This window comes from Anomalospiza imberbis, chromosome 23, assembly GCF_031753505.1.
Source record: "Anomalospiza imberbis isolate Cuckoo-Finch-1a 21T00152 chromosome 23, ASM3175350v1, whole genome shotgun sequence".
NCBI classification, from domain to species: Eukaryota; Metazoa; Chordata; class Aves; order Passeriformes; family Viduidae; genus Anomalospiza; species Anomalospiza imberbis.
The window spans coordinates 1,611,078-1,622,163 of NC_089703.1; the positions used below are offsets into that span (position 1 = coordinate 1,611,078).

General features: G+C 56.3%; 1 protein-coding gene across 1 annotated transcript; it reads right to left on the reverse strand.

Moving 5' to 3' along the window:
- Window positions 1–7,366: 7,366 nt before the first annotated feature.
- On the reverse strand, window positions 7,367–10,701 carry KLHDC7A (kelch domain containing 7A). Its single transcript, XM_068171549.1, has one exon. The coding sequence runs from the start codon at window positions 10,102–10,104 to the stop codon at window positions 7,507–7,509; it is 2,598 nt and encodes an 865-aa protein (XP_068027650.1). The 5' UTR covers window positions 10,105–10,701; the 3' UTR covers window positions 7,367–7,506.
- Between the last annotated feature and the right edge of the window lie 385 nt (window positions 10,702–11,086).

Consider the following 11,086-nt stretch of genomic DNA (forward strand, 5'->3'; position numbering starts at 1 on the left):
TTGGAGGATGGCGGGAAAACTCTTCATTCCAGGTGATCCCAAATCCCTGCCTGTACTCAGATGTAGGGTTGGATGTGACTTTGGAGGACACTGGGACAATCCCATGTGTTTATTCCCGGTGATCCAAAATCTCCACCTGCTCTGAAATGTGGGGCTGGAACTAGCTCTGGAGAACACCGGGACAATCCCTTCATTCCAGGTGATCCCAAATCCCCTCCTGCACTGGGATGTAGGCCTGGATCTGGCTTTGGAGGAGACCGGGACAACCCCACACCTTCATCCTGGACAATCCCATGTGTTCATTCCAGGTGATCCCAAATCTCCACCTGCCCTGAAATGGGCTGGATCCATCTTTGGAGGATGGCGGGAAAACTCTTCATTCCAGGTGATCCCAAATCCCTGCCTGCACCAGGATCTGGAAATTCAGGGCTGGAAAAACTGGGAAACTGAATTCATAGGGATCATTTCCATTGGAATTGGGGTCATTTCCATTGGAATTGAGGGGTGGGAAGGGCTGGGGGATGGACGTTCCTGAGATTTATAGGGAATATCCTTTCCTGGAATCCCCCCGTGGAAAGAGGTGGGAATGGGATGGGATTTAAAGCCCTTCCAGCCCAAATATTTCCAGGATTGTGCTGAGGAATATTCCAGATGACCATCCAGGCCAGGAGCTGGGAATTTCAGGACTGGAAAAACGGGGAATCTGAGTTAATTCAGATAATTTCCATTGGAATTGAGATTATTTCCACTGGAATTGGGATAATTTCGTTGGAATTGGGATTATTTCCACTGGAATTGGGATAATTTTCATTGGAATAGTTTTCATTGGAATAGTTTTCATTGGAATTCAGATTATTTCCACTGGAATTTGGATAATTTCCTCTGGAATCTGGATAATTTCATTGGAATTGGGATAATTTCCACAGGAATTATGATAATTTAATTGGAATTAGGATAATTTCCATTGGAAGTTGGATTATTTAATGGAATTTGAATTATTTCATTGGAATTTGGATTAGTCCATTGGAATTGAGAGGTGGAAAGGGCTGGGGATGGATGTTCCTGGGTTTTTTAGGGATTGTTCTTCCCCTGGAATTGCAGGGGATGCCTGGGGGCCAGAATTTGGGATTCCCTTGTGCTCCAGGGCTTTCCAGGAGGTCAGAGCTGGATATGGATCCCAAGGGAACTCCATGGGATGAGGAGAAATGGGAGAAATGTTCCCATGGGAAAAGATTCCTTTGGTTACTCTGGGCTGTAAAACTGCCCTGATCCCAGTTTTCCCTTGGATTTTTCCAAAGGCTGCTGGAATTCCCACTTTCCCCTCTTGCTTTCCTCTCCCTGTCCTGCAGGAATTTGGGATGAAACCTGGACTGAGCCCTTCCCATGGGGAAAAAACCCAGCACAGCCTGGATAAATCCCTAAAATTCCAATATCCCCCAAATGTGGCCTCCGGAAAATTCAGGAATCCCAATTTTCTTCTTTCCAAGGTGATTTTTCCAAAGGCTGCTGGAATTCCCACTTTTCCCTCCCCCTTTGGCATTCCCTGGGCACGGAGCTATTCCCAGAGTGATCCAGCAGGATCCTCGTGCTCGGAGCCCTCGGGATGAGCTCGGGGGAAGTTCAAAAGGAAAACCTCCAGGAAAATCTGGGAAAATCGGGAATAAATCCCATTTTTCCTTAAAAATTCCAGGAATTCCTTTGAATTCTCATTTCTTTGGCTGCTCCTTGATCATTCTCTGAGCTCCTTTTTTCTTGGGAATTCCCATTCCTCGATTTCAACTTGATTTCAAAACCATGGAATTTTTTTTCCATGCCTGCTTTGCCCCATTTGGACGAGGAGGACCGGGAATTAAAGGAATCCAGGATTCCTGGGAATGAAAATATTTTGGGAAAACTGCATCCGGGTGGATCCCAGGGAGGAGTGGGAGGAGAATTCCCACTTTTCCCTGGATGTTCCCTCATTCCGAAAATGCTTTTGGGTGGCTGAGAGGGAGAAGTAGCAGAAATTGGGGAAAAAATTCCAAAATTATGGAATTTTCAGCCTTTCCCTACAGAAATGGGCGGAATAAGGATCCTGCTCCATGTCCCTGTGAGAATGAGGAATTTGCTGGGATGAGGAGCTGGGAATTCCCACATTCCTGCGATTTTGGGGAATTTACCCCAGCTGAGGCCCGAAGATGTTTTGTGCCTTCCAAGATTTTTCTGGGAAGCATCCAAGCCTTTGCCAGGATTTCTCCAGGGGTAAATCTTGATCTTCGCTGGGATGAAAATTCTTGGAAAAAACACTGGATGTAATCTAGGAACAAAAATTCCAGGGAGATCCCAGCCGCAAATAAAGCAGGAAAAAACCGCTGGAAAAGCCAAAGGAATCGCGATGCTGAAAGTTGGGAATAGCACTGGGAAATTAGGAATAAATCCCAGTTTTCCATGTTTTCAGCCAGGAGCCCCTAGATGGCAGCAACGCCCCGGGAAAAGCTCGGGAAAGGGAATTTTGACGATTTGGGAATTTTGAGGCTCCATTGGGCTCCGCTTCCATTGAAAATTCCCGAATTTTAAAATCCCTGTGGATCCTTGCGCTCCTGGATTTTTCCTCTTCTCCTCATACCTGGATTTTTCCCATTTTAGGGAAAATCCTCCATTGAAATCCCAAAATTCGGGATCGAGACAATCCCAAATTCTGTTTTAGGGTCCCTATGATCTTCAGGAAATTCCTGGAATTTTCTATCCCCTTCTCCAGCCGTTTTGGGAAATCTGGATCCCCCAGGAAAAGAAAATCCCAGAATTCCATTCTCATTCTCCAGCTCCAAAATTCCCAGTGTGCAAAAAACAAAAACAAAAACAATAACAACCAAAAAAAAAAACCCAAACAAAAAAAACCAAAAAAAACCAAAAACCCAACCAACCTGGAATTTGGTTAGAACACCTCAGCCTGGGTGGATTTTTATGGAATTTCTGCCGGATCGGGATTTCCAGCGCCTCTGGAAGCGCCGCTGCTTTAGGGAAGTGAAACTCTGGAAGTCAAATCCAAAAAGCAGGACAGATCCTAAAACCTATGGAGATGTCCCCCAAAAAAAGCAGGACAGACCCCAATCCCATGGAGGTGATCAGGGTGGGAATCCCACACGGATGCAGCTGGAATGGTTTGGGAATTACATGGGAAAGGAGATTGGTGTGGGAATCCCACATGGATGCAGCTGGAACGGCGTTGGAATTTAGGGAACTGTGGATTTTTATGGATCCCATCCCATCCCAGGGAGCTGGAGATCTCCAGGAGAGAACTCCCCAGAAATCCCAATCCCAGTTTCCCCCTCCAGGCAGGGCCCACCGTGGGTTTTCCCAGCCCTGTCCCCTTGGAATCTCTTGGGAATCTCAGATTCCCTTGGGATCCCTTGGGGGGGGCACAGCCTGGGACAATCCTCTCTCCTCGCTGGCTGCAGATCCCAGGCGTTATTCCAGGAATTTCTCTGGATTGGACCATTCCTGGTCCCTGTGCGGTTCTGGAATTCCTGGAGGATGGAGATGGAAATTCCCGGATTCCCTGGATCCTGGTGTCACCTGGAGATTCAGGTTGGATTTCAGGAAAAGTTTCTTCTTCCAGAGGGTTCGGGGCTGATCCGGCTCCCCACGGAATGGGAACATTCCCAAGGCTGCCAGAGCTCTGGCAGCATTTGGAAATGTGAAATTTTGGGATGTCTGAGCAGGACCTGGAGCTGGATCTGATCCCTGGGGGTCCTGTGATCCCGTGATCCTTTGGGATACTCCTTGATCTTTCGGGAACACCTCATCCCATTCCCATCCCGCTCCCCTTCCAGCAGGATTTAGGATCAGGGATAACAATCCCAGGGATGGCTCCAGCTCCAGGACTGGCATGGAGCTCCAGGAATGGGATGAGATGGCTACAGCAGTGCCTGGGGATCCCAGCCCTTTCCCAGCCCTTTTCCAGAACTTTCCCAGAGTTCCAGGTTCCCCTGGAATTCTGGCGGGTTCCCCGGAGCTAGCTCAGCTTTTCTTCCACTCCCTAGGCTCAGCTCTGCTGATGCTTCCCGGGAGCAAATCCAGAGAAAACAGAGCGGAAAGAGCTGAGGAAGCAGGATGGGGAAAAAACTAGGAAGCAGAAATGACGGGAATGCTGAGGCAGTTCCAGATGCCTGGGATGTGCCAGGAATTCTGCTGGAGCTGCGAAAATTATCCCAGAATTAACTTCTTCTGCTCCTTGGATTCAGGGATGGGAACAGGGAGAGCTCCCAGAATTCCAGGGATTCCCAGAATTTCTAGAGTTCCAGCTGCAGAGCCCCAGCAATTCCAGGGATTCAAGGATTTTCAGGAGTCTCAGCTGCTGTCCCCATTGGATCCAGGAGCTCTCCCGGATCCCATCCATGGATCCATGGATTAAAGGGAAAATCCCATTCCCACAGGATCCACAGTGACCTCTGGTTGTTCATCCCTGGATATGCCCTGAAAGGTCCCTGGGGGAATGGGTGGAATTTATTGGGATTCTCCACGTGTGTTCCCAATCCCTTTCCCAGGAAATTGTGGCAGCTTTTCCAAACTTTCCATGAAAATCCAGGACATCCCGATGAAAGGAAAGGACCAAACCTTTGGGATTTGAGAGCAGGGAACAAATCAGACCTCCTGGATTTGGGATCAGGGAACGATCCAAACCCTTGGGATGTGGGAGAGAAGGAACCAAGCCTTTGGGATTTGAGAGGAGAGAACTAATCAAGCCTCCTGGATTTGGGATCAGGGAACGATCCAAACCTTTGGGATTTGGGAGCAGGGGAAGAACCAAACCTTCGGGATTTGGGAGACTTCCAGAGGCCTCTCCCTGCACTGGGATTTGGGAGCAGGGAATGAACCAAACCTTCAGGATTTGGGAGCAGGTCACGATCCAAACCTTTGGGATTTGGGATAGGGGAATGAACCACACCTTCGGGATTCAGGAGCAGGGAAAGAATCCAAACCTTTGGGGTTTGGGACCAGATCACGATCCAAACCTTCGGGATTTGGGAGCAGGGAACGAAACCTCCAGTTCTGAGCATGGGTTTGGATTTGTCCTGTTCCCTTTATTTTCCCTTTCCCTGATCCCAAAGTCATTCCTGCGCACTCCCAGCCTGTGTGTCCTTCCCGGCAGGACAAGGCCGGGATGTCCCCGGGCGTTTTTAATCTCCCAAATGCTTCCCAAAATTAATCTTGGAGAGTGCAGGAGCGGGGGAGGGAGCGCTGCCCGCGCCCCGTCCTTGGCGCTCATCCCTCGGGAATGCGGGCTCGGCGGGCAGGAAGGGGTTAACCGGGAGGTGAAACACGAATCGGCGCCGGGAGAAAGGCGGGATCTGGGAAAGCTTTCCTGGGATGGAAAACAATCCAATGTCCTCTGGAAGGGCTCCAGGGCCTCGTTCCCACCTGCCGGGAGCTCTCCTCTGCAGCGGTCACAGGGAAAGGGCAAAAATCGGGCTTTGGGATGGGGACGGGAGGGGCTCGCACGTTCCAAAGGGCTGGAACGCTCCAACGCCTGGAATTCGCCGTGGGAAAAGCAGAAACGAATGGGAGCACGAGCGAGAGGTGACTTCGGAGCAAGGAGTTAAATAATGACGGGAAAGATAAGGAGTTTTTGGGATTCACGGAATTTCTCGGCTGAAACACCCCAAAAAGAGAGTCTGGGATGTGCGAGGGAATTCCAGCCCGGCAGCAGTGGGATGATCCCTCTGGAATGGCCCCGGGGTGGGAGAATGAGGCTGGAGGTGGCCAGGGATCAAACCTTCAGGATTTGGGAGCTGAGAACCATCCAAAACTTTGGGATTTGGGAGCGAGGAAAGGACCAAAACTTCGGGATTCAGGAGCAGGGAACCATCCAAAACTTCCTGATTTGGGAGCAGAGAAAGGACCAGAACTTCGGGATTCAGGAACAAGGAACGAACCAAACCTTTGGGATTCGGGAGTGGGGAAAGGACCAAACCTTTGGGGTTTGGGAGAGAATGAACCAAACCTTCGGGATTTTCCCTCACCCACCCCGGGGCCATTCCAGAGGGATCATCCTGCTGCTGCCGGGCTGGAATTGCCACTTCGCACATCCCAGAGCCTCTTTTTTAGGATGTTTCAGCTGGGAAATTCCATGAATCCCAAAAAATTGTCGTGCTCCAACATATTCCTGCTTTTCCCATGACAGGGAGGGGGTCCCTTACCCAGCCCCCGCACCCCCGCCAGCAGAGGCAGCCTGGGGAGGTTCGTTAATTAACGCAGCCCCGGGTTAATTAATTACCGCGGCCCCAGGTTCATTAATTAACGCAGCCTCCCAAGGTTCCCTGCCCTCTGTCCGGAGGCTCCAGGCAGGACGGAGAATCCTTCCTGCTAGGAATCCTTCCGGGAGCGTTTGGGAGAGAACGTTAACCCAGGCTCTCCTAAACCGCTCCGAGCAGCACCAAAATTCCAAAAAAAAACTGGAATCCCCATCCCTGGAAGTGTCCAAGGCCAGGTTGCAGCAGCCTGGGGTAGCGGGAGGTGGAACTGAGGGGGATTTAAGCTCCTTTCCCCCAGCCCTTCTGGAACTGTGGGATAAACAGTGAGTTCCTGGAAAAGCTGGGAAAAGGGGATGAGGGAATGTCTGAGCTGGGAAAAGCTGGGAAAAGGGGATGAGGGAGCGCTGCTCCCGTGCTCGACCCCGCGGAGCCGCCGGCCGTGCCTAATTAGCGATGTCGAACATGCAGCGCGCTCTTGCCTCCAATTAGGCTCGGCTTAAAACGAGGCACGGGGTTCATTTCACCGAATGTTCGCTTTAATTTAGGTCCAGCTGTGCCTAAACCCCCGGCGCCGCTTTACACAGAGATTAACAACAGACAACTGCGCTCTGAGGAGGAGGAGCCGGTGAGAAATAACGAGATAAGAGATAACGAGACCAGCCCCGAACTCTGTCCCTGAAAGGGGGTGAAATGTCTGAGCGATGCTGGTGGAGCTTTTGGCGACCTCCACCCTAAACCACTCCCCATCCGTGTCCGGGTCAATGTTCCCCATCTGGAGCCTAAGTCAGGTCTAAGTCAGCTCCCGAAGGGCGGCCGGACAGCTGGAGCCCACGGAGATCCGTGATTTGCTGCCACCCGAACAAACACGGCCCTGTTTAAACTCTCCCGAGCAAACGAGTCCGCCCAGCTCCTCCCGGCTCTTCCGGGAGCCTCCGGGCTGCGATCCCGGCAGCGTCCGAGGGTTTGATCCTTTCCTGCATCCCGCGGTGGGAAGAGGCCAGATCCAAGGGTTTGATCCCTTCCTGATCCTGGGAATGGGAAAGGATCAAATCCAAGGGTTTGATCCCTTCCTGATCCTGGGGAATGGGAAAGGATCAAATCCAAGGGTTTGATCCCTTCCTGCATCCCGGGCAGTGGGAAGAAGCGGGATCCAAGGGTTTGATCCCTTCCTGCATCCCGGGCAGTGGGAAGAAGCCGGGTCCATGGAGGGCTCGGATTGCACAGCTCGGGCTGAGGGCTCCTTCTCCGGCTGCCACCGCTCCGTGGGGACCCCTCAGGGCCGCGGTGGCTCCGTGCCCCCCTCGGGCAGCGCCAGGACCGCGGGCAGGAGGCTCCCGTGGGGCGCCGGGAAGGGCCGCAGCTCCTTGGCCCCAAAGCGCGGCGAGACGGGGTCGGCGAGGAAGCGGAGGTGGAACCCGCGGCCGAGGCAGTGGACGAGGCCGCCCAGGGCGGCGCAGCGCAGCCCGGCCGGCTCGGGCAGGGGGTGGCTGCCGCAGCGGTACCACAGCCTGGCGCTGGCGCTGCACCGCGACACGGCCACCTCGGTGCCGCCGGCGCCGCGCCGCAGCTGGAAGCGGTACAGGAACCCGTGGGCGCTCACCAGCTCGGCCGTCCTGTCCTTGTCGCCGACGGCCGGGCTGGTGGCCCAGCTGTCCCCGCGGGCGTCGTAGCGCAGCAGCAGCGAGCGCAGGGTGCCCCCGGTGACGTAAATGTCCCCGTGGCACGCGGCGGCCGCGTGGGCCACGGCGAAGGTGTCCCCGGGCAGGGCGGCGGCGAAGGCCCAGCGGTCCCGCCGGGGGTCGTAGCGCTCCACGGTGGCCAAGCACTCGCCCCCGATGGCGTAGAGGTGGCCGTCCAGGGCCAGCAGCTGGCAGTGCGGCCGCGCCTGGCGCAGGGGACAGATGTCGCGCCAGCTGTCGCTCAGGGGGTCGTAGCAGAGCACGCGGCGGGACGGGCTCCGCGCCCGGCCCGCGCCCTCCCAGCCGGGCACCATGAACAGGTAATTGAACATGGAGCACACGGCACAGCCCCGCCCGGCCACCTCGGCCGGCAGCTGGCACAGCTGGCACCAGCGGTCCCCGTCCTCGTCGTAGTAGCAGAGGCGGCCGCGGCGGTGGCCGGGCTCGGCCGGGGGGACATCGGCCACCACCAGGCGCGGCCGCCCGCGGCTCCGGAGCGCCGGGAGCAGCTCCCGCTCGCCGGCGTTGAGGCGGCCGTAGATGGCCGGGGAGCGCAGCACCTGCAGGAGGTGGGCGCTCATCACCTGGAGCGCCGCGTCCCGCAGGGCCCGCAGCTGCCGCGCCTTGGCCGCGCGCAGAACCTCGGAGCAGTTCCCCAGGTGCACCGGGCCGGGCGGTGACACCTGGGACGGCTCAGGAGCCGTAGATGGAACTCCACCGGGCAGCGGGAGCCGGGGGGCGATCCCCGGGGTGCTGCCTTTCCAGCCGGGAGAAGGTGGCTCTGGCGGGCTCTCCGTGCCCTCCTGTGGAGCTGAGGAGGTGTCGGGATCAGGAATTTCCAAAGCTGGGTTATCCCCCTGGGTTCCGGAGCTCTGCGGCTCTGCCTGGCTCCGCTCCCCGCGGTGCTGGGATGTCCCCGCAGGGACGAAGGGCAGGGACGTCCGCCTGGACACCGACTCGGAGGTGGACTGCACGAGGTAGTCGTAGACTTTGCCCCGCAGGCCAGGCCTGGGCGGGCTGTCCTTGTCCTTGTCCCGGCGCTCCGGGATGAAGTTCTCCTCCACCTGGATCTTGGCCACCGAGGAGAAGCAGTAGGAGGTGTCCGAGCCCGCCTCGCTCGCCGTCAGCAGCAGCCCCAGGCTGGAGGTGACGCTGAGGGTCCGGACTGTCCCCGTGCTGCCCGCCCTGCTCCTCCCGGCTCCAGCCGGGTCCTGCTCCGTGCTCTGGGCACATCCATCCCCCTCTGTCCGGGCATCGCCAATCCCTGGAGAACGCCCGGAGCTCGGGGCAGCTGCGTCCGTCCCCGCGGGGCTGCTCCGGGCTCCGGCCATGGCCCCGGGGTCGTGAGAGCCCAGCTTGCTTCCCAGCAAAATTCCTGGCTCGCTTCCCAGCAAAATTCCCGGCTCACTTCCCACCTCGACTCCTGCCTTGCTTCCAAGATCACTTCCCAGCTCACTTCCCTCTTCAAATCCTGCCTTGTTTCCCAGCTTGCTTTCTGGTTCGCTTCCCTGCTCACTTCCCAGCTCGATTCCTGACTTAATTCCCAATTTATTTCCCAGCTCGTTTGCCTGCTCACTTCCCGACTCATTTCCTGGCTTCGTTATCAATATACTTCTTGGCTCACTTCCTGGCTTTCTTCCTGGATTATTTTCCGGCTTGATTCCCAGCCTGTTTCCCGACTTGCTTCCTGGCTGACTTCCCGGCTCTTTTCCCAGCTCACTTCCCAGGTCTCCCGTCCTGCCTCCGGGATCACTCCCCAGCTCAACCCCTGCTTCGCTTTCTGATTTCATTCCCAACTTCCTTCCCAGTTTCCTTCCCAAATCCCTTTCCATTCTGGCCGGACCCAGGGGGTCTTCCGTGGGAATCAGCCCCAGCTCGAAACCCACCTCCTCTCCTTCCTCCTCCTCCTCCTCCTCATTCCTTAGAAAGCTCTGCTCCCCCCGGAGAGCCGCGTGCCGCATCGCGGGGCCGTTCCCAGATTTGTCCCCCCCATCCCTCCTCCTCCTCCTCAGAGCCCCATCCCCATCCCGGTTTTCCCGCTGCTCTCCCGGCGGGATTTTCCCCGGGGGAGGCGAGCGGTTCCTATAAAACCTGAAGGCCAGGGACAGGAACAGCAGCGCGGCCGCCGACAGGAGCAGCTTCCCGGGCAGCTGCATGTCCGAGTGCCAGGCCGAGGGCACCCGCTGGGGCATTTTTCCATGCGGGAATGCCGAGGAGCCGATTAATGATTTGCCGGGAGAGGCCGGAGCGCGGCGGGCTGGGACAAGGTGACTTTGAGCGGGCAGAGCTGGCAGGAGGCTTCCGGAGGAGCCGCGAATGTTTGGGATGGGCTGGGCTCCAGGGAAAGGTGCAGCCCAAGGCCGGCTCTGTTGGCCTGGGAAACGGAGAGAGAGGCTCGGGGAAGGGCACAAAGGCAGCAAAAATATCCCCGGGGAGCTGCTTCTCCGCTGTGGTGCTTTAAAAAGGGTCACGCAACGAAAAAAGGGGAAAAAGAAAAAAGTTCTTGAGCCCAGCGAAGGCTCCTCATCCCTCGGTGCTCCCGGAAAAGGGAGGGAGCAGCAGCCGGGAGCCCTTTGGGCTGATGCCGAGCAGCTGCTCCGCGGCACGGCCGGGCGACGAATTCAGCGGCTGATTCAGTGATTAATTAATTCAGTGATTAATTAATTCAGCGGCCCTCGTTTGCCGCGCGCTGCCTAACGAGGGCTGACGGGAAAGAGCCCCGGAGCTTGTGGGGTCTCTCGGAGACCGCCGTGGAAGTGTCGGGGAAGGAGGAGCTGGTGGAAAAGGAGCTGGGGGTGTCGGGAAGGGGGGAAAATCCCGGAGGTGGGCAGGAAATCGAGGCTGGAGTTCAGCTGCGGGCACGAGGAGAGGAGTGAAGGAAGGAATAAAAGCAGGGAGAAATTCGGCATGAGAAGGGTTGGGAGTTGTCATTCCTGAGGGACGCCGCACGGATCGGAGTCACCGTGGGGAAACTGAGGCACGGCAGGGCTGCGTTCTCCTCCTGGGAAGGTGCTGGTGGTGGATCTGCTCCTGGCCTGAATTCCAAAGATTAAGGGGAATTCTTGTCCCCACGACAACAGAGCTGGGACCACGGTGGGGGGGGGGAAGGCGGGAGCCTGGGGAATGGCATCGCTTCTGCCACTGCCACGGGAGCGGAACTCAAAGGGATCCGAC

What these genes read in the sequence shown, in the direction of transcription:
- KLHDC7A (XM_068171549.1), bottom strand. Translation starts at nt 10,104, where the DNA reads ATGCCCCAGCGGGTGCCCTCGGCCTGGCACTCGGACATGCAGCTGCCC.